Source organism: Artemia sp. Qi Xiang Cuo, chromosome 16 (assembly GCF_049724085.1).
Source record: "Artemia sp. Qi Xiang Cuo chromosome 16, ASM4972408v1, whole genome shotgun sequence".
In the NCBI taxonomy this organism is placed as follows: Eukaryota; Metazoa; Arthropoda; class Branchiopoda; order Anostraca; family Artemiidae; genus Artemia; species Artemia sp. Qi Xiang Cuo.
The window spans coordinates 38,581,821-38,603,766 of NC_142809.1; the positions used below are offsets into that span (position 1 = coordinate 38,581,821).

General features: G+C 34.8%; 1 protein-coding gene across 1 annotated transcript in view; it reads left to right on the plus strand.

Moving 5' to 3' along the window:
- The window catches only part of LOC148942881 (signal peptide peptidase-like 2B), a 104,379-nt gene that overhangs the window by 46,149 nt on the left and 36,284 nt on the right, over positions 1-21,946 (plus strand). The window contains exons 9-11 of the mRNA XM_089102096.1: positions 837-951; positions 3,017-3,168; positions 10,274-10,392. Of these exons, the coding sequence (XP_088958222.1) occupies positions 837-951; positions 3,017-3,168; positions 10,274-10,392 (386 nt within the window). The remainder of the gene's footprint in view (positions 1-836; positions 952-3,016; positions 3,169-10,273; positions 10,393-21,946) is intronic.

A 21,946-nucleotide genomic window follows, 5' to 3' on the forward strand; every position in this document is an offset into this window, starting at 1 on the left:
TACTCTTGTAATTTCCATAGGATATGTCGCTCCCTGTGAGCAACGTAATATATATCTACTCAGAATATAAGTCTGTTTTCACACATAAAGATGCACAATCCCTGCAACAGAGATTCTTACAATTTGGATTTTGATCATAACAGAGAAGATAAAAGTCGGATTACAATCAGCTTAACTTTGTTTGATGTACCTTCCTTTCAATTTCCAATCAAATGAGCCCTTTTTTAGTTTCTATGACAATGCTTTCTATAAATACCTTATATGCCCTCAGGGCATAAATTACAACCCTTGTCTGAGGGCTGAGGGCTACAACATATTTGTAGGAAAATGGTTAAAGCTCCTGTTGAAGCGATTAAATTTGATATAATTAATTGTCTCCAACTTAAAATAAGGAAAAAAAAAATCAGTGGAGTACTAAAGGAACAAGAAAAAAACTTTCGACGTCACACCGCTAACACGAAAAACGTTACATTGACTGAAAAAAGTATGCTGTTTGTAAAGGCAAAGAACTAATTAACCACGAAATAGAAAAATAAGACAAGGGGTCAACAGAATTAAAGGTTTGTGACGTTTTATAAAGTATCTACTCAAGGTGACGGGTAAAAAAATTATACATCAAATTGGAAAGATTGTAACTGACAATCTGACAATATTGATTATAGGTTTGTCGTGAGAGGCAGAAAAGAAACTCTGCAAATTTGGATTAATTAACCGTTAGTCTGTGTCTGTCAACATTTCGCTCTGGGTATTTATTTTGCCTTGGAGAGTGTTCCATAATGTCGCTTCTATTTTCCTATTAATTCGTGTATGTGGGATTGTATGTTTTTTTTTTCTAGTATAAACATGCTGAGATTGATAAGACTACCAAATTTCAAAATATGTACAATTTTGCTCGTTGTCCTGTTCTTCTATGACATATTCTTTGTGTTCATCACGCCTTTCTTCACCAAGGTATGTTGATGCTTTTAAAGTTTTTGTTTTGTGTGTGTGTGTTTCTTTGTCACTTCGTTTCTGAAAATTTATTATTGGCATAATACTTAGAGAGAATTTGCAATTTTTGAATCAAAACATTTAAGAAATTACCGTTAGAATTTAGGCCAATCACTTGTTGAAAATGATTTAGTTCCAAAAAATAGCGTTAAAAACTGTGGCGAATTTTGCATGTGCAAAATTTGCGCATGTGATATTAGTTGATTGTAAATTTACTTAAATTTGAGTACTTTTTTAGGTTTATGTGGTTATGTTTGTTTTCCTTAGTATATCTTCGTCACTTAATTACTTAAAGTTGGTCGTCGGTATAACCTTTTATTGTGAATTTACGTTAGAACTATGAATCATTTTTGGGGATGCAAGCATTCCAAACTGGAAAGAAAAACTATCAGAAAATATGCATTTAATAGTTTTAACGAATTCGTTATTTCTAACTTTATTCATCTGCTATTAGCTATTCATTGTACCCTAGCAAGGATAAGCTGGTTACAAAAATTTCGGAGCTGTCTCAGTGTTATGAGATGGCTGAGTGTCTCCACTCTGTCATAATCACCTTCCGTCGTCCCTAACCCGGAAGCGAAACTCTGCCTCTGTGGCCTCATGGTTGCATCGGGTTTGACCTTTCTTGTGCTTGCTTAACAAGAAACTGGGCTGAAAACCGCGCTGCAAGGTGACCTTAAGGAGTGACGCTTAAACTTACCTCTCATTTATATCAGAAATAATATTTACCCCACCCCCCTAATGTACAAATATATACCCTGAATTGTTATATATAGGGGTGGGGGCTAAAATTCATTTCCGACAAAAATGATTATTATATTCGTAAAGAGCATAAATAAGGGCACCGAGTGGTATATTCACTTTAGTCGTAACTCAAATATTTGGTAAATATTTACCCAGGTGTGAAGAATGGGTTATAATGATACGGATTAGGACTCATCAGCACTGAGGAGCCTTTTACGTCTTGTTAAGATTTCAACAGAATTAACAATAAAGTCGTAGTTGCACACGTTTATGACCAGAAAGTGCAATGTATCAGTCAGTTTGGTATATATCCCTGTAGAAAGCACTGACGAAGACAGTTTTAACCTAGATAAATTTCACGTACAGTTACAGGAACAAATATATAAGATACCACGTAGAAATATAATATTTTTATTAGGGACTTTACTGCCCAGTGGGGTACAAATGGGGATAGATGATACCGTAGCTATGGGAAATTTGTTGCTGGTAAAAAAAAATGGCAGTGGCAAAAGATTGCTATGATTTTGCAAGTACAATAATCTAGTTGATAAGCAATACGATAATGACAATTTTAAGTTTTATTGCTCTAAAAGCCCAAGGACTGTGGTAATTCTGATTAATTCACATTTCTTAAACAAAATATTACACAGTTTTCAAAAAAAAAAAATTCATGGTACTCATATGATATTGAGGCGACTAATTTTATCGATTATTTCATTGTGAATCAGAGTTTCAAGGTCAGTGCAGGAAAATAGGGTAAATAGTAGTACCGTTAATGATGTTAATAGTTGTTTCTTAGGGTAGAATGCTAGAAAACCCGCTTGGAATATCAGTGAAAACGCTTTACGCAAGGTAAAAGAGGTAAGAGTTTTGTTAAAAAAAAAGTTTTTGAATGACTTATCTTTTTTTAGAATTAGAAGAAAATAAGGGAAGTAGATACGTCGCTAAGGATTAAAGAGAAATAAGATTAAGGCTCGGATTAAAGAGAAATAAGATTAAGGCTCTGATTAAAATTCCTAAAAATCTAGAAAGTTCAACCAGGTGACATGTATCTTATCTAGGCAACAGCTTCGAAATATTGATTTCGATGTATGGAATATCGAAAGTAAAAACTAATTATCAATTTATTGAAAAATTCAGATATTACTAACCGCAACAAATTTTTTCTGAATTCAAATTTGCTGCTTTGCCTGAATATAAAAAAAATGTATCCTATGTTAGGCTGCAGAGATCTTTTGAATCAAAAAAGGTGTACAATCTGCTTAACATCTATATTTTTCAGAATGGAGAAAGCATTATGGTTGAGGTTGCATCTGGCGGGCATTCAGACAGCTCTGTAGGTGGCAGTGGTAAAATATCAGATGACGAACAGCTACCGATGCTCCTAAGAGTCCCCCATTTGGGATATCATCCATTTGATGCTTGCTATACAAGGTGAGCAAAGTCAAGGAGATGTATGGGACTTTAGTTGGGGGAAAAGGTCTAAGACCCAATGTTTCTTCGGGAACAGATGTGTCAAACAATCTTACTAATGTACGTTTTTGCCGATACAAAAAAAGAAATCATTGAAACCCCAATAATTATTCAGATACGCAATTTAAAATCGTAAACTTATAGGTTTTAATATTTTGACGAAAAAATTATTCAGAAAATTTGCAGTCGAAAACCAGAAGAGATGGACCTGTCAAAATGCCAATTTTTATTTATTATTTGGAAAACTTTTTGCAACATAGAAAACCACTGGGGGGGAAGGGGGCTTCGTCACCCTTGCATCCACCTCCCTTGATAGTCCCCTGAGCTAAAGACTTGATGCCTCTGTTGATTCGTAAATCCAGCTGGGGGAAGGGGTATTGGTGAGATTTTCCATGTAAGAACAATATTCAGTTTTCTTTCAGTTATTTTATTGCCCAAGTCCTTTTTGACTAATTTTTAAAAGTTAACTTTTCTCTATTTAAGTTTACCCAAAGAGTTTCATTGCAATTATTCTACTCACGTTAACCCAGTGGCGAAATTGCTAGGGGTCAGAGAAACAAAAGCGTTAAATGACAAATCATGTAAAACCACTAGGCTAAAGAGAAAACATCATAACATCGAAACACACTAAAGTTTTATATTCATTTACCATTTTTGGTCGAAAGTAATAAAGTTATTTTCAAATTTTGGAAATGATTTGGGGATTTTAAGGTATATGGTATAGCTATTCGGGGTTGAATTTTAACTGAAGTTATTGAATTTCAAACCATAAACGAAGAACTTATCTATTAATGTGGGGCAAATATTTGGAAGGTAGTAACTATGCCGAGTGGATACGTACTTTGGAGAGGGGTATAAGTCTTTGAAATTTTTTTTCTGCTTAATTTCCTATGCGTTCCACATCATTTGTCTATTTTAGTGTTTGAATGTTTACAATGCCCTGAAAAATACGGCTTTACGCATACTCAACGCCGATAACCCCCGCCCCCATCCACTAGTAGAAGTATCTACATGTGATATAAGTTTATACTAAATGGGACCCGACTTTGTCTTTTCAACCTTGACTCATGTTTTGATAGAGTGTATTTTATTTAGCGTAATACCCCCAGTACTCGGGCAGTGGCTAATCTCGGACAAATATTTGATTAAAATATGTTTTGCAAAAAGCAGGCTCCCCAATCTCGGATATGGTGCAGATAGTTGAGTTTGGCTGTTGGTTGGGACTGGGCTAGCCAAGATTGGCTGACTAAAATCTGGGAAAACTCTTTTTTATATTTAAGCTTAAACAAAAGCTACCCTTACATCCTAGCCCACTCAACTACAATTGTTCTACTTCACAGCACTTGCCCTAGATTGATTGTATACATGACTGAGCCAGTCTCTGATTTAGATACTTTGTTTTAACTTCAAGGACCCATGTCCTAGACTGTGTAGTATATTCTAAGTTTAGATTCGAGTGTCCATGATTAGGCTTCACTGTTGATTATCATTTCATCATTAGTTCTAACTTCAAGGGCCCATGTCCAAGACTGTGTAGTATATTCTAAGTTTAGACTCAAGTGTCCATGATTAGGCTTCACTGTTGACTATCATTGTATTTCAAATTGTTAGTGTTACTTAAGATTGACATATTCAAGCTAATCACATACTCATTCAGAAATTTTAGAAAAGTCCAATGGTGAAACAGTCCACTTTCATGCAGATTTTACAGTGATGATACACTTAAAGTTGTCGTTAGCTGTTCAACTACTGAGCATCTTACCCTAGGCCTATACCTAAATGTAGACCACTGAACCTTACCCCCATAATGAATAAATATACAGCCACTAAATGATATACACCTACTCAATGAATTTTCAATAGTTTTCTGAATGAATTTTCAACCCTTTTCTTCCTGCTCTAAGATTCCAACTCTAAGATTCGTGCTATTGAAAATTCATCAAGTAGCCTAGAGGTAATTTGGGCTATGTAGCCTATTTGTCCATTAGGGGGATGGGGGTAAGTCTAGTAGGCCTAGTCCGCTTTTAGGAATGGTATAAGCAGGCCAAGTATTTTACTGCTTTAAAATAGCGTAGGTCAATATTTCAGACTTTGAATTCATTCTACTTTCTAGTATAGAAAGCACCTTCTCAAACTTTACTTAAAAAAAAACAACTCAGAATTTACTAGTTTCTGTCTCAACAGCCCCAACTATACCATGCAGGGTCAAATCTCTAGCATTTTTAGGGGGGAGGGCAAGATGGGTCCATATCCGGATAGTCAAGGGGCATGGGATATAGCCTTAAATATTAAAGCTATTTAAAGTTAGCGGTATTAATACTGGGTTTCTATTTTTTGTTTTCTAATAAAAGTCTTCAACCATGCAAGTTCAGAGAGGTTTGATATTAAGGAACAGTAGCTATTTATCATTTAAAACAAAACTGCAATAAATTGGTTTTATAGACATATGTTATTTGTTGAGCATTTAATAATAATAATAAAAAAAAAAAAAAAAAACTCGCATATTCTGTTGCATACTAGATGACTAGCATTTATTATTTTAAATTCTGAAAGTAGGCATTTTTGTTTGTGCTGATTATAAAAAGGTTTTTTTCGAAGACCAAAAGCAAAATTAAAAGTAAAATGACTAACTCAGTTTATGTCAATCAAAAGTAAAAAAAATAGATGAATGCAACTTCTATTTCTTTTTGCTCTAAAAATATCTGACCACCGGATCTCCCTGAAAAGACAGCTAAAATACCCTGAAGTAATATTAGACCTTCAGTAAAGCTCAATCAAAACTAAAAGAGAGAAAAGCATAACTCCTGTAATCCAGTGCTAACGAATTACGGAAAAGATCTGGGGCTTTGCTCCAAATAAGCTATGTACCTAGACTGCAATCAGACTGGTTCTGTCATATGGAGCAATGGCATGGGTTAATTCAACTCAGATTAGAAGCCACGTTACTCTTTTGATAAGGGCACAAATGGTAAAGTGCTGAATGATAAAGTCAGCATCCCTTGGGACGGATGTGGTATCTATGAAGATAATACTAGAACTGCAAACCGCAGAAAATTTTCCAAGGAAAGAAGCTGTAAAAAGTGCTGCCAGACAGTAGATTAATGGCCAATGGAAGTAGATACAAACCTGATATCTACAATTCCTTAAATGCAAGGGACTTTAAATGTCTAAGGATAGCATCATGTCAATAGTCAAGAGTGAGAGGCAGTTCCAAATCAAACAGTTTGTGGTAACGAACTGCAAGTAAGGAGTGACCCGGTTCAATAGTAACCGAAATTCTAAAAAAAGGAACTTTGATACCAATAGATACGTCAAAAGAATCAGATTTTTATGCTGATTTTAAATGTATAAGTTTCATCAAGTTTAGTCTTAACCTATCAAACGTTACGAGCCTAGGAAAATTTGCCTTATTTTAGAAGAAAGGGGGAAACAACCCCCTAAAAGTCATAGAATCTGAATGAAAATCACACCATCAGATTCAACGTATCAGAGAAGCCTACTGTAGAGGTTTCAAGCTCCTATCTGCAAAAAAAGTGGAATTTTGTATTTTTTGCCAGAAGAGATTTTTTTTTTTTTTTTTTTTTTTTTTTTTTTTTTTTTTTTTTACTATAAAGAACAGAAAAGAAATAGTGCAGGTGATGAAGCTGCTCCTGAAAAAATGAGGTAATTTACTTTACGGATAGTTCAAATTTGATGGGAAATCGGGAAATGGAGTAGTTATGTACTAGATTACAGATGATTCGGATAAAGAAATAATTGGTTGTCATTTGGGAAGATCTGACAGCTAAAACACCGATTTAAAAGTAAAGTATGGGTATATGTATTTTAAGTGATAACCAATTTAATTTAATGCTGTTTAGAGTATAAAGAGTTGGCAAAGAAGTGAAGTGGAATGATATGAAGCACTGGATAGTCCAGTTCAAAGGAAATCGAATTACTCTGACGTGGGTTCCAGGCCACTCTGAGATCGAAGGTAATGAGAAGGCAGATGGCAGAACCCTTCATTCTCAATTCTCAGAGCTGTTGGAAAGCGGCAGTTAAGGGGTTGAGCAATGGAACGATTGAACAAATGGGCATAGGAATGTAGCAAAAGAAGTACTTGTAAAGTTTAACCCCACACTGACTAAACATATACTGCGACTATAATAATACTGCTGTTTTTTCCCGCAAATTGAGTTTCATCTCTTATTAGAATTTCGTACTCTTTGGTGCTAACTATAAATTAACGCTATTAACTCGATTTAAAAACTGCTCAAGAATGACATTTTCGAAACGGCACGGAGATTGGACATTGGATCGGACATTCCTGACATTGGATGAACTTTAAAGAGAATTCACCATAGAAAATGATATCGCTCCATTAAAGTAATTTATAGATCTTCTTCTTTTTTTATAAATCAAATGCAAACCAAGAAATTAAGGCTAATATACAAGTTTGATTTTAGACTTAAGAATCTAGAAATAGGAATTTCATTATGCCTTAACGTCTTCAAGGATAAGGAGAAAAATCAAACAGTTCGTGGTAACGAACTGTAAGTAAGGAGCGACCCGGCTCAATAGTAACCGAAACTCTAAAAACCGGAATTTTGATACTAATAGATACATCAATAGAATCAAAATTTTATGCTGATTTCAAATATACAGGTTTTATAAAGCATAATCTTACCTATCAAAAGTTACGGACCGGAGAAAATTTGTCTTATTTTCGAAAAAAAGGGGGAAACAACCCCAAAAAGTCATAGAACTTTAATGAAAATCACACCATCGGGTTCAGCGTATCAGAAAACCCTACTGCGGAAGTTTCAAGCTCCTATCTGTAAAAATGTTAAATTTTGTATTTTTTGTCAGAAGAAAGATCATGGATGCGTGTTCATTTTTTTTTTTTTTTTTTTTTTTTTTTTTTTTTCAGGGGTTATCGTATCGATCCAGTTGTCCTAGAATATCGTAAGAGGGCTCATTTGAACGGAAATTAAAAGTTCTAGTGCCCTTTTTAAGTGACTAAAAAAATTGAAGGGCAACTTGGCCCCCTCCTACGCTCATGTTTTTCCCAAAGTCACCCAATCAAAATTTTGAGACAGACATTTTGTTCAGCATAGTCGAAAACCTAATAAATATGTCTTTGAGGATGACTTAATCCCCCACAGTTCCCGGGGGAAGGGCTGGAAGTTATGAACTTTGCCCATTGTTTACATATAGTATTGGTTAATGGGAAGTATAAAGACGTTTAAGGAGGTATTCTTTTTCTGATGGTGGGAGGGTGTCAGAGGAGGGGGTTATGGGGTAGGATCCTTCCATGGAGGATGTTTCTTTGGGGGAAGGGACATTGCTATGAAGGGGGTGCCGGATTTCCCAGCATTATTTAAAAACGATCAGAAATTAAGTAAAAAAAACTAGTTTTTCAACTGAAAGTAAGGAGCAACATTAAAACTTAAAACAAACAGAAATTATTACGTATATGAGGGGGTTCGCTCCCTAGTCAATACCTTGCCCTTTTCGCTAAAGTTTTCTTTAGTATTTTCAAAAGAGCTATCTATTCTAATTAACCGGCCTTTGTGTTTCAGGGGTTTGTGATTCGAACAAAATTCGAACTTAGCGTACAGAGCAAGATATCGACTAGGGGGCAAATTCCCTAATATACGTAATAGAAAATACGAATATAGAAGTTCGATACGTAAGTTAATTCGTAAGTTACGTCAGAAAAAAGTTTCGAGAAAGTCATTTAGCCAAAAAAGTAGAATTAATATGCAAGTTTCGTTTCAATTATTCTTGTATGGTGAGCCAAAATCAAAGCTGCATTATTTCAAATACGTTCAGAAATTAAATAAAAAAAAAAACAAGTTTTTTTTTAACTGAAAGTAAGGAGCGACAGTTAATTCGTAAGTTACGTCAGAACAAAATTTTGAGAAAGCCATTTAGCCAAAAAAGTAGAATTAATATGCTAGTTTCGTTTTAATTATTCATGTATGGTGAGCCACAATCAAAGCTGCATTAATTAAGAAACTTTAAGAAATTAAATAAAAAAAAAAACAAGTTTTTTTTTAACTGAAAGTAAGGAGCGACATTAAAACTTAAAACGAACAGAAATTATTCCGTTTATAAAAGGGGCTGTCCCCTCCTCAACGCCTCACTCTACGCTAAAGTTTGACTCTCTCTCACAACTTTATTTTTTAAAACAATAAAAAACTTTAGCGTAAAGAGCGAGGCGTTAAGGAGGGGACAGTCCCTTTCATATACGGAATAATTTCTGTTCGTTTTAAGTTTTAATGTCGCTCCTTACATTCAGTTAAGAAAAACTTGTTTGTTTTTTTTATTTAATTTCTAATCGGTTTTGAATTAATGCAGCTTTGATTTTGGTTCACCATACATGAATAATTAAAACGAAATCATATAAAAGGTTTAATATGGAATAATAAGTTTCGGTATGTACCGGGACCAAGCGCGTGTGTCGGAGGCCCTTTATCCCAGAAAGGTTCCGTAATTTTTTATTTTTCTCTTTTGTCATGATTTTCGGTAAATCTCTTATTTTCGCTGCTTTTGTGGATTTAAGAATTTGTTCATTTCTTTATTTTTACTTTTCTTCAGATTCCTCTTTCACGATATCCACGACAGTGTAAGAGTACGTTATTTTAGAAGCTGTCGCAATAATTCCGCTTCGCAATAGAAGCATCTGCAATACTTTAAGCAAATGCTGTCAGTTTGATTTTAAAATATTGTAGTAAAATTAATATTTTTAGTAAGGTGTCAGATTATAACTTAATTATGACGTTGAATGAGTTTAAAAAAATGCAGCAACAGATTTTTTTTTCAATTATATAGGCTACATGTTCATCATTTTTTTTTTTTTTCAAAAATGAGCCTTACGGTTTGTCGACAAAATGAAGTTGAGGAGAATTTATAGATTCAAACTCTGTTTTTCTCAGATTAACCCATTATTTCCTTTATTTGAGGCAACGTCTCAAAGGTTCAGACAAATAAAATTAAATATTATTTCTGAAACCAGCTTACTTTTTTCTGCCTTTCTGGGTGTTTTTTTTTTTTTTTTCATTCTTTTTTTTAACATTTTAAGGCAATCCCACCTTGGGTTCGGAGATATTTTGGTGCCTGGGCTTCTTGTTTCTTTTTGTCACTATTTTGATCTGAAGATGAAAACACCCTTTAAAATCTACTACGTTTCGTCTCTAACTGGTAAGTCTAATCCTTTGTCTTTTCTCTCTTACCACTGACTTTTAACTTTTAATCTTAAGGCCAAGTATACATTTTTTATGTGCTAGTGTCTCAAAGTTTCTCTACTGGAAATTCTACGTGACCCTAAGTTACCACGAAGAATGGAGGATACAACGAAAAATGGAGAAATAATCCTCTTGTTAGCTATTTCGCAACAGAATAATTAACTTAATTTCAATTTTACATTTTTACCTCAGTTGCTTTTGTGTTCTCACCGAAGTAACTCTAATAGCTTCTTTTCCTTACGTGGATCAGTGGCGACAATTGTAGTTTTATTGGTGGGGTTTCAATTTGTTTTTAGTTTAGTATAGTTTTTATCTTTGTTTCTCTTGTGCTGAGGACGCCTAGTTTGCATACAGGCGAAATATCCGCTTTGTTTTAGTTTTCCATCTTTTTTCTCTACTGGCCGCAGTCTCGTTTGTCGTTTTTTCTCTTTTTGTTTAGTTTTTTCTAAATTCCAATATTTTCTAAAAATGCTAATTAAACCATCTAAACTACTGTAACTTGTTGCCTGTCGTGGGAAATGTAAATATGAGCTTATGAACTGATGATGGCTCTCGTAAATCGAGATGGCTCTCGATCGATGTTATCAGCAACGCTAGCATAATACACTTATGCTGTGTTGCAACTTGATCTTACAAGAAGAAGGTTACAATACAAGAAGAAGAAGAGACACAAAGCTTTCTTTTTTAAACTTTTTGTTTGCCTCATTGTAACAAGATTCGCTTTTATTCTTTTGCTTGCTACTGGATGTTGTGAAACAAATAAGTTACAATTGAATCTTTTATGCTTGCAACGGTCTAAGTTTTAATTTAAATTAGCGCTGTATGATTCAATTTGGTCTCTGTGTTTGTCAGTGGCTGTTTATTTTCTTTTTAAATACTTATATTTAATTTTGTTTGTTTGGGGAATTAAATTTTCAAAGAAGGTCAAAAACTAGTTTATAGGTATGATATTTAGCATATGCAGATAACTATGGCTTTCGGTTGATGGGTGAATAGATTGGTGTGGGTTTGATATGAAGCTAAAGAAATGGGATTTGCTAGAAAGTATGGATCGTTAGATATGCATTAAGATAAAATACGACAAGATTAATTTTCTTTCCTATAACATTTACCTAATTAATAAAATAAAAGCATTTTCACAAACTAAAAACAACAAACGCTTTTAACAAGCGTGCTAAAAGCCAAACAATGTTTTGTAGATCCAAAAAATATTCTTCGGGCAGTCCAGACGTATTTCATGACTATTCAAGGGCGAATTTTTATGTCGCGATAAGTCTTAGTTTTCTAAATTTCTAGGAAGTTGGGTAAAAACTGTGTTTTAATTATTTATGCATTTGAACCTTTATTTTATAGTAAAGAACGGACTCTAGCCCATTGTAACCGAAATATTAAAATAAAATGAAGGTTTTGACAAGACTAAATCATCATATGCACGATGATGCAACATGCTTATCTTTTGACAAGATAATGATTCACTGTGGTTCGTTCTTTACTCCAACTAAGAAAAGTCCAAATAATATAAACATCTGCTCTGAATATAATTTTGCTTGAAATTACTTTGAATGAAAAAGAGTTGGCAATATAATTTCTTTAAAGGTTAACTATCCACTTTATAAATTATATATTTATAAATTATATTTTGTACTTATAAATTATATTTTAATATATTTTATAAATTATATTTTATATAATTTGTGAATTATATATTTATATAATTTATAAAATATAATTTATAAATTATACTTTATAAATTATAAAAGCTGTCTTCACCTTAGTCCTTTGTATTTTACATCCTGATTAGCAAACCTATTTCAGGAATTCGATCTTTATGCGGCTTGATGGCATTGGGATATTTAAGAACTAATCATTCAAAATTTCACAACAAAATCCGAATGTCTCCGATATTAACATCCCTGACTCACTGTCAATATTTACGTGACAGGTTTAAGTTCATTTATTAGCACAGGTGGCGAAGAAGATCTCACCCTGATTCAAAAACCAAAAATAACAGCAAATACTTCTGCGCTAAAGCCAAGAAACCAAAAGACTCTCATTTATTTTCCAAGATAATGTTAGCATTAGATAAATGCAAGGACATTCTAAAGGAGAGGCAAGAACTAATTTAGATGGTCCATAGAGCTGAATGTATTTAAACATCTTTGGATGCACTGATTATTATTGAAGTTCTTCCTGTTATTCTCGTGTATGTAATACCCAAATAATTATATTCGTCTTACTGACCCTAAAGTCTTGAACTATTCAGTTTAGTTAGCCCAGATTAATTTTCAACTTAAAAAAAGGAAACGAAAATTTTCTATTTGTAGTATGAGCAAAGTATGCTTCGGGCAACAAAGTTTTAAAAAAAAATCCGTTGATAGAGTTTTTTTTAAGATTCCAACTTTAATTAGATTTTTTTTTTTTTTAAGTACCGAGGACATCAAAATAAAAACATTTGTTTCTCCTGCATCAATCTTTGGTCTATTCATACCTGATAATCGTGGTTTTATAAATGTTGCTTTTGGCTCTTTCAAAAATTGTGAAGTTTTTATGGGAGTCTTATACTTTCGCCGGCGTTGCCACGTTTAATCGTGTAAAGAAATAAGCCAAACTAAATAGTTAAATTTGACGACACTTTTCGTCTGTTAAAATTCAAACGTTAACAATTTGTTGTTATTTTTTCTCAAAGACATATATATATATATATATATATATATATATATATATATATATATATATATATATATATATATATATATATATATATATATATATATATATATATATATATATATATATATCACGAAATGATAAACATTGTTGGTTTGTTGTGGTTTGTCAAGATAAGGGGGGCTCAAAATACCTTTTTTGTGGTTTTAAAATGAAAAATTGGTTGTCTATCTTAGTGTCCACTCTTAGCCACTTTGATCCTCTTTGCATGAAAATTGATGTTTGGTGGCACAACGTGGCAGAAAACGCCAATTTGATGTTGTATGTTGTCATTTGAAAAGGGTACTTGATATTGCGAGATTTTTTTTTCAAATGAACCTCTGCTAACATACTACAATCACTCCTTCGGTAGGATCACTCCTGGGAAAAGTACACAACAGTGCTTCCCATGCAAAAAAGCGATTTTCCTTGTTGTTCAAGGTTAGTGTCTGTAGTTTTTCTGTAAATCCCACACTCCTTATACTAAAGTTTGACTTTTTGTCATATTTCTTTAAGAAAGACTGCTCAAAGACTGCTCAAATAGAAGGGTCATTGAAATTGAATGAAAAATATTTTAAAGAATGTCAAGGCTTTAGCATAAAGAGCAAGGGTTGAGGAAGGGCCACCTCATATACCGAATAATTTCTGTTCGTTTTAAGTATTAATGTTGCTCATTTTTTTCAGTTGAAAAAACTTATTTATGGTAATATTTAAGCTCCTTTTAAGGTTTTGGTTATTATTAAAAGGAATCGCCCCTTGCTTGCGGTTTGTTATGACGAACTGTTAGAGCACAGAATTCCTGTTTTTCCTAATTCTTAAGAGATGGTTGTGTAAATTTTTTACTTGGCCCATTCAAACAGTCACATTTCATTTTCACTATCTCTACCACTTCGGGCACTGTGGAATTCACCTAATGCACAATTTTACTGAATTAACAAATTTTAATATATAATTGGGACCTTATTCAGGGACGGAGCTAAAATTCCACTTTAAAGGAGTATGTTGTTCAATTTTTGTGGGCTGAGGAAAATTTTGGAAGGTATGTCCTATAGTTAATTTGTGTTATATAGGGGGAGGGGATACCTTTTTATTCTTCAGTTTATATTTCAATTTCTGTTCCAATCGTGTTTTGTAATTAAAAATTAAAAGAAATATATTAAACATGGGTTCCATAAATGTAAATAGGATTTAGTGAAATTTGATATTGAATTAGGCCTACACTAAATCAATATCCATGTACAATAATGTTAAAAGAAATGCAGATGCCTAAAAATAAATGGGCTAAGTATACTTGAACTAGAAATTAACGTTCTTAGTTGGTAAATACACCAATAAATTGTAGATAAAGGGATTCAGTCCTCTTTTGCCATTTTTTGGAACAAGGAGAGCGTTGGCTCTGCTTTGGCATATAGTGAATAAAATTTAGTTCGGTAGTTTTTGAATTGGGGGAATTAAACAATTTTCGCCTAAATATTTTCAAGTCTCCCCTCTTTAAATTAATTAGTTATGTCTTAGAAATGCAACCAGTATGCAACCCCTTTGGTAATTTCTTCATTTTTCAATTCAGTTTCTCCAAAAAGCAGATTTAACATCTTAATGGGTAGCGCATGTATTTCTAGTTTAGTATAATGAAAATGTTTGTTTTTTCTTGATTTCTTCCCGGGCAATTTAGTTTAACTTTATTGAAAAATTGTTTCAGTTTCTCTCATTTTTTGGCATAGCTAGAATTTTGCTTTGAAGAGATTACCAGTCGTTATTTATGCTGTGACTTGGGTAGAACTTCAAAGCCCCGCTTCTTGAGTCGTTTTATTTAATTTGCTGGTTTGGATACCTTTTGTTCAATTCCATCCACTTATACTGAGTCATATTGGTATGACAGACATATCTTCACTTCTTTTTCCCTCTTTTTCCTTGGTTCTTGTAGTTTTACTCTACAAAGAAATCCCCCTCATTTCTTTCTTCTTGTTTTAGTGCAAGTATCCGGTATTGAATTTGGGACAAATAATAAAAGATTCTGTTTTTTTACAGCTTTATTATATTAATACAGAGAAAATCATGACCCATAGTAACCGAAATTCAAAAACTGAGTATTCAAAAAAACTATCTAGTGATAAAAAGTAACCATTTGAAGCTGTTTCTGGAATGGTAACTTTTATTTCGGTTAATCTTAATAGTAAAAGTTTATTGTGAAAACGAATTTATCGGAATTTTGAAAAAAGTTTGAATGTGTCGAAAATAGCATGGATTGAAATTAAAAGTGCACCACTGGAATTAGCAGAATATTAAAGATCCACTGGTCACAGAAGACGATCAACCAGTCTATGTATGCAATGATGTGGCAACCTCGAGTGACCGACATAATCAGAGTTCGGCTATGGAAATATTTGTGACACTTTCTCTGTATGGACAACCATAGACTCCTGAAAGCCGCTTTACGTACGTAACCACCAGGGAGTCGTACCCAGGGAAGACCCGAAATACACTGCGCTGGATATACCAAAGGGATCTAGGTAATCTGCACACCTCCGTCCAATCAGAATGGGAGGATATCATTGCAGCAGCAAACGTGAGGGATTATTGGTAGCTTCTCCTTGATATAGTGGGTGCCTCAGAAGGCAATGGTAGTCCTAAGGTCTAAGGTAGGGTAAAGCTATTGCCTGGAGGTTCTGAGTCCCCCTCCATCTTGAAAATGATGGCGTTCTACAATTGTCACAGACGGGGTTTCCTTTTCTAGGGACGACGGATGAGTATGATGGGGAGCGATTACCAAGGCTGTTGATGAAATGTTGTCAGATGATGATGGGAGATTTCATTTCGCATATTTGCAGGCTTGACGAGTTTGGTTTTGATCAGTTGACCTTTGTTCTTTCTTTTTGTGTATTGTCGAATCGTGTATTTTGTATTGACGAATCAATTTCACTCATGTATTGACAATTGTGGACGGGAGATCGTTAGTCTAGGACGATCCTTAACCTCCACTCCTTTCGCCGTTTGGTCTCGTTCTGCCGCTAATTACGCTCCTCTCCCTACCTAAAACTGAGTAGCGTGTCCTTCCCATTTCTGATCGCATCGGATTGGCTCGTCCCTGTGTTCGTCTCCAGTATTCCCCGTTTTATCCCCCTCCCATGCGCTAACAGAGAGACTCCCGGCTGTCGCCCATCCCCACAAATTTCTATAAACTGTATTTCAGAACAGCCTCCTCACCAAAGATAACTTGGTTCCTACCAAACCAGCATAACGCTAAAACAAATAATCATGACCAGTGCCTACCATACTTTCCCATTTCATCTCCTTGTCTAAATGTCATCTATAATTAGACTGGACCTCCCTCTTCCGAAAAAGAATCATTCATCCTATAAGTCATATTTCTCTAGCCCCCCTCCTCCCCCGAGGGATATTTCTTCAATGTTGGATGTTAGTTTGGTTAATGGTAGTTTTTCTGCGGCCTTATCTCTCGTGCAGGGAGTCATCTACCCATTATTACGATTATGGAAGTTTTTTGAAGCCACAGATAGACTACCGCTAAGTCTTTTAGATCCTGCTTTCCTTACTTTCCCTACTGAAAAGCATGGACAAAACAAGTTTTATCACCTTGCTTAAATAATGATGCTTTTGTAAGGTTTATTGTGTACATTTAGCAAAAAGGGATTAAAATAAAAATAATTTACAAAGTAAAGTTTTTCTTACAAAGTAAAAAGCAAAGTTGGAACTTAGATTAACAAAAAATATTGCTTCACAAATTACGCAAGGTACATCTACAAAACTGGCTCAAATAAACTGATTCGTGGTTTGTTCCAATCCGAAAATTTTTTAAAAAGCTAGCGCTTTACTGATAGTAGCCTACAGTCAATCTAAATTTATTTTAGGGTTTACCTTAAAAACAAATTGCAACAGTTTTGATTTTGGTATCAATCGAACCGGAAAAAATTACCCTAGAACATATGAAAAATCGGCCGAGTGGAATTGACGTTTGTTCGTCTTTTCTTCTAAAATAACGACTTAAAAAAATTAACTTCCACTTTTAAAAAATCAGTGAAAAGCTGGTACATAGATCGTGAACATGGACTCAGTTCTGTGTATTGTTTATCCCTTAGTTGTTTCAATCCCCCCCCCCTCCACACACACACACACACAGATACGTGCGCGCGCGCACGATAAAGGATGCATTAATATGCGTTGGATATTACAGAAAGTCGGATCCACGCAGAGAAAATTTACACTTCCTATGCTGAAATGCTAGGAAGAAGTCGTTTCCTAGTATCTGGCATATTTTGCCCTCCTCCCCCCACGCCCTGTGAATCAAATAAATGGTTTTGCACACATTCAACGCTCTTGGTTAGAAATTATTCAATAGATGTGGTGATGTGCAAGAACAAGCTGACCCATTGTGCCGACATTCGAATTTGAAAGAAGTTGTAAGCAGTACGCTTACTGATCAATTTAGGCCTCTTGTTAAATTTTTAGTTACATTCAAGATTCAAGGTAAGTTTTGCCAAACTGAAATCAGAGCATAGAAAGGACGTGATGGGTATCTTTTACTATGAGCCATCAACAGCAAGGATATATTTTGTTGTCGAGAAATACTGTTTCTCTGCCAGAATGATTGAGATGTACGGGGATAACCGCAACTTTATAACTACGAACGATATGACAAGAATGTTTTGTGAAGCTGTCAGAAGCATCTGAAGAAATTGGTGCTATTCATACTCTTAAGCGATCAGCTTCTAATGCACGCAAAACCCGGTTTTACATAAATAATGTTGGGGTTGAACCGGAAATTGGTTGAACTACACGCTCTCAATTACTCAGACACCATTTTGTGAAATTTCGACAAAAATTAGTAAGATCGTCATCTAACCTTCATGTCTCAATGAAGAATTCTTAGCTTGGTTGATTGATCCTTTCAAAAGTTAAACTGGAAAAACTGCTTTAGGTATGTCATTTTTTTTCTGGAACCTTTGACCTTTATCGTAACCTTTGACCAACCGTTTTGGTGGAAGTCCAAGATTATTGCTGCTGAAGCACCTGGAAATAGCGTTGCAAAAGTAGTGGTTAGACTAGAAGGATTCTACACCTTCATGAGATTTGTTAGTGCCATTGGATCTTTGATGTATGTGGACTGAAAGAAATCTTTTAATTGATGTACGCTTCCGATACAGTTCCTCATCTTCTAAGTGGTAAGGCTATTTCTCGAGCACTGTGAGCCCATACAGTTGTAGACGCAGCACTTTACTTAATTCTGATAAAGGAATTTGTAGACGAGGATTCAGGTACAGAACTTGAAGTGAATACAGAACTTGCATCGAATATGGTTTAACTTAGTGAAATCAGAGACCTATATAAGAAAATAATGGATGGACGAGTTTCTCTTGAATATATATCCTATTCTGAAAGCCTCATGAATGTCAAAGCTTCTCTGTCGACTCTTAAATCAGAGCGAAGTCACGAGACTTGAACAGAAAAACTGTGGATTCAGTACATGGATATAGTTGCCATTCTTCGAAATTTCCTCAGAGATGAACGTACAGGTCAATGGAAACTTAAATTGCAAATAGTTTCCGACATGCTCCCTTGCCTCGCAGCAGCTGGTCTCAACAACTGCACGATGTCAGTGAGGCTGTACCTACAGCAGATGAACAGACTTAAACATACAAGCCCAACACTTTTCCAGTCTTTTGAAAAAGTCTGCCACGTTTTGAGGAGATCGGACATACTTTGGGTCGGTTTATATATAGGTTTGGTCATAGAACAAGAACTGATGAGAAGTCTGAAAGCGGCAATCGAATCAACTAGAGGTAAAGGAATGACGGAAGTACAGAGACTTCTATGGGTAATGGAACGTTTAGCCTGTGATCACATTAATCTTCTGATAGAAGAGCTGATGGATGTTCCGTGTCACACAAGTGACCAATACAAAGAATCTGGTATTTCAAGGCAGCAGAGGAAATGCAAAGGCACACAAATAGTTATTGACTTTGTCGAGCAGTCCTCTCCTTTCGAGGATGATCCGCTATTGCTTCGAAGCCTTGGTACTGGCAAGACTGCTGCAGAAAACGTGAACGCCGACAAAGCAGTAGAAGTTGAGAAGAAGGTTCTTGACGGAATGGTAGGGAAATCTCTGAACGAGCATTCATTCAAACGGAAGTATCAGTCAGTCCTTATGATGGCGAAGCAAAAAAATGAGGGAGAAATCCACCGTTTTGACCCTTCATGGGTCTAACTTTATCCAAAAGACTGAATATGGACGGAGAATATTCGTTTGAATATGAGCTTTGCTCCTATCCTGCGTCGCTTTCTAATAATTCTGGCACGTTCCAAAAGCCAAATAAACCAGAGCTAATAAAAGCTATCAAGCGACTTTCAGAAATTGATACTATTGGGGAAAATCTTCAGAGCCCTGCTCTTGATCCTGAGAATTTGGGATGGAGACTCCAGAAACTGCATGTTGTACCCTATCCTCACGGATTTTCCAGCGGCACCCAAGAAAATTCTCATTGTCGTGAAGTGTGGTTGTAAGGGATCCTATGATAGTAACCGATGCAGCTGTCATCGAAATGGAATCGAATGCGACATTGCTTGGAAATTTTGCAAAGGAACTAGTTGCTCTAAGTCTCATGCCTAAATCAAAGATAAAGAAGACATATTATTAATTAAATAAATGTGACGAAACTCCAATCCTTTTGCAATTTCAAATTATCTGTGATATTTTGTTCAAATTAATTAAAAAAACTTTCCACAAAATAACTTTTTCAAAGAAAAGTAAAGAACTCCATTAAACAAAAACTGAGCAAGAATAAAATCAAACAATCTACCGAGCGTGAAACTACCACGAATCAGCATCGATAAATAAATGAAACCCAAAACGAACAAAAATTACAATAATTAACCGAGTCAAACTCAAAACGAGCAGAAATTAACAAGTTGGGCGCAAAACCCCTATGTCTTCCCAAGGCCAGAATAAAATTTGCACTTTACTGAAAAAATATAAATATTTTTACTTTTATAACTTTAATAAATAAAATAATAATAACATTTTGGTTACTAAATATCAGTATATGTATATTAACTGATAATGTACATTCATTTGTATTTTTTCAATAAAGTACAAATTATGTTCGAGCCGTAGGACGGCATGTGAGTTTTGCACCGAAACTTAATTAATTTAGGCTAGTTTTGATGTCGAATCGGTTAATATGCGTAATACCACTCCCTGTTGGGTTTCATTTGTTCGTCGATACTGATATGCTATTATCGCCCGATTTGTAGATTTTTTGATTTTATTTTTGCTCATTTTTGTTTAATGGAGTTCTTTACTTTTACTTGACAAACTTATTTTGTGGAAAAAGTTTTTTTAATTAATTTCTGTTCGTTTTATATTAACATAGTCTTTTCAGGGAAAAAGAAAATAATACTTTAAATCTTTTCGTTTTATAAGACAATATATTTTGGCCTGATATTTGTATGCTGGAGAAAAATTTCCAGCCATTTTTAACAACAAACACCCTTTTAAAAATCTGGACACAAATAGTAGTGTTTAATTTACTTCCAAACCTCCTCTAGTTGATCTAAAATGGAAAACTTTATACCTTTCGCAAAAAAATCTGTTTACTTTCTTTGATAGCTTGGATACACTTACGCTATTTTGATTTGGTTAAATTTTAAGAGCAGAAATGGGGGGGTTGGCGTGAGAGGGTGGGAGTGAAAAGGGGATTAGTTGTCCTTCAATCACTTTTGACTATTAAAAAGGGCACCAGCCCTTTCTATTTTCAATCGAATGAGCCCTTTTCGAAGTTCTCACGACAACTTCTTCGATACGAAGTGCCCTGGTCTAAACAACAACAACAGAAAGAAATAATACATTATACCCACTTCGATCTTTACTATAAAAACATCAAGCCTTCCAATCACTTTCGACTATTAAAAAGGGCACTAGGCCTTTCGATTTCCAATCGAATGAGCCCTTTTGGAAACGACAACGCTTTCTATAAACACCTTATATACCCCCAGGGCATAAATTACCACTCATACAATAAGGTGTGTTAGGGTGGTTTTCACCCTCTAAGACCGAATTTCCAGAACTTTCAACTACGTTAAACAACAAGGCTATCTCAAAATTATGACTGGATGTGTTTGGGAAAATGGTGGGCGTGAGAGGGGTGGTAGTCGCTCTCCAATGACTTTCAACTAATAAAAATGGCACTAGCCCTTTCAATTTCCAATCAAATGAGCCTTTTTGAAGTTTTTACGACAAAACTTTCAATAAAATCTTATATCCGCCTAGAGCATAACTTACAACCCTTGCCCTGAGTGCTGGGGGGGGGGGAGTATCATTCTCAAAGACCTAATGTCCAGAACTTTCTACTACGTTGAAAAAATAGATATATGAAAATTTTGATTGGATGTGTTTGGAGGAATGGTGGGCGTGAGAGGGGGGTTAGTTACCCTCCAATCCCTTTCGACTATTACAAAGGGCACTAGTACTCTCAATTTCGAATTGAATGAGTCGCTTTTGAAGTTTTACGACAACTCTATTTATAAAAACCTTATATGCCCCCAGGGCAGAACTTACAACCTTTGCCCCTGGGGCTCTGGGGGTTTTGTCATCCTTAAATACATAATTTCAGAACTTTCAACTACGTTGGACAAAATGGCTATCTCTAAACTTTGATTGAATGTTTTTGGGGAAATGGTGGGCGTAAGAAGGGGGTTAATTACTCTCCACTCACTTTCGAATACTAAAAAGGGTAATTTTAATTTCCAATAAAATGAGCCCTTTTGAAATTTCTATAACAACTGTCTATATA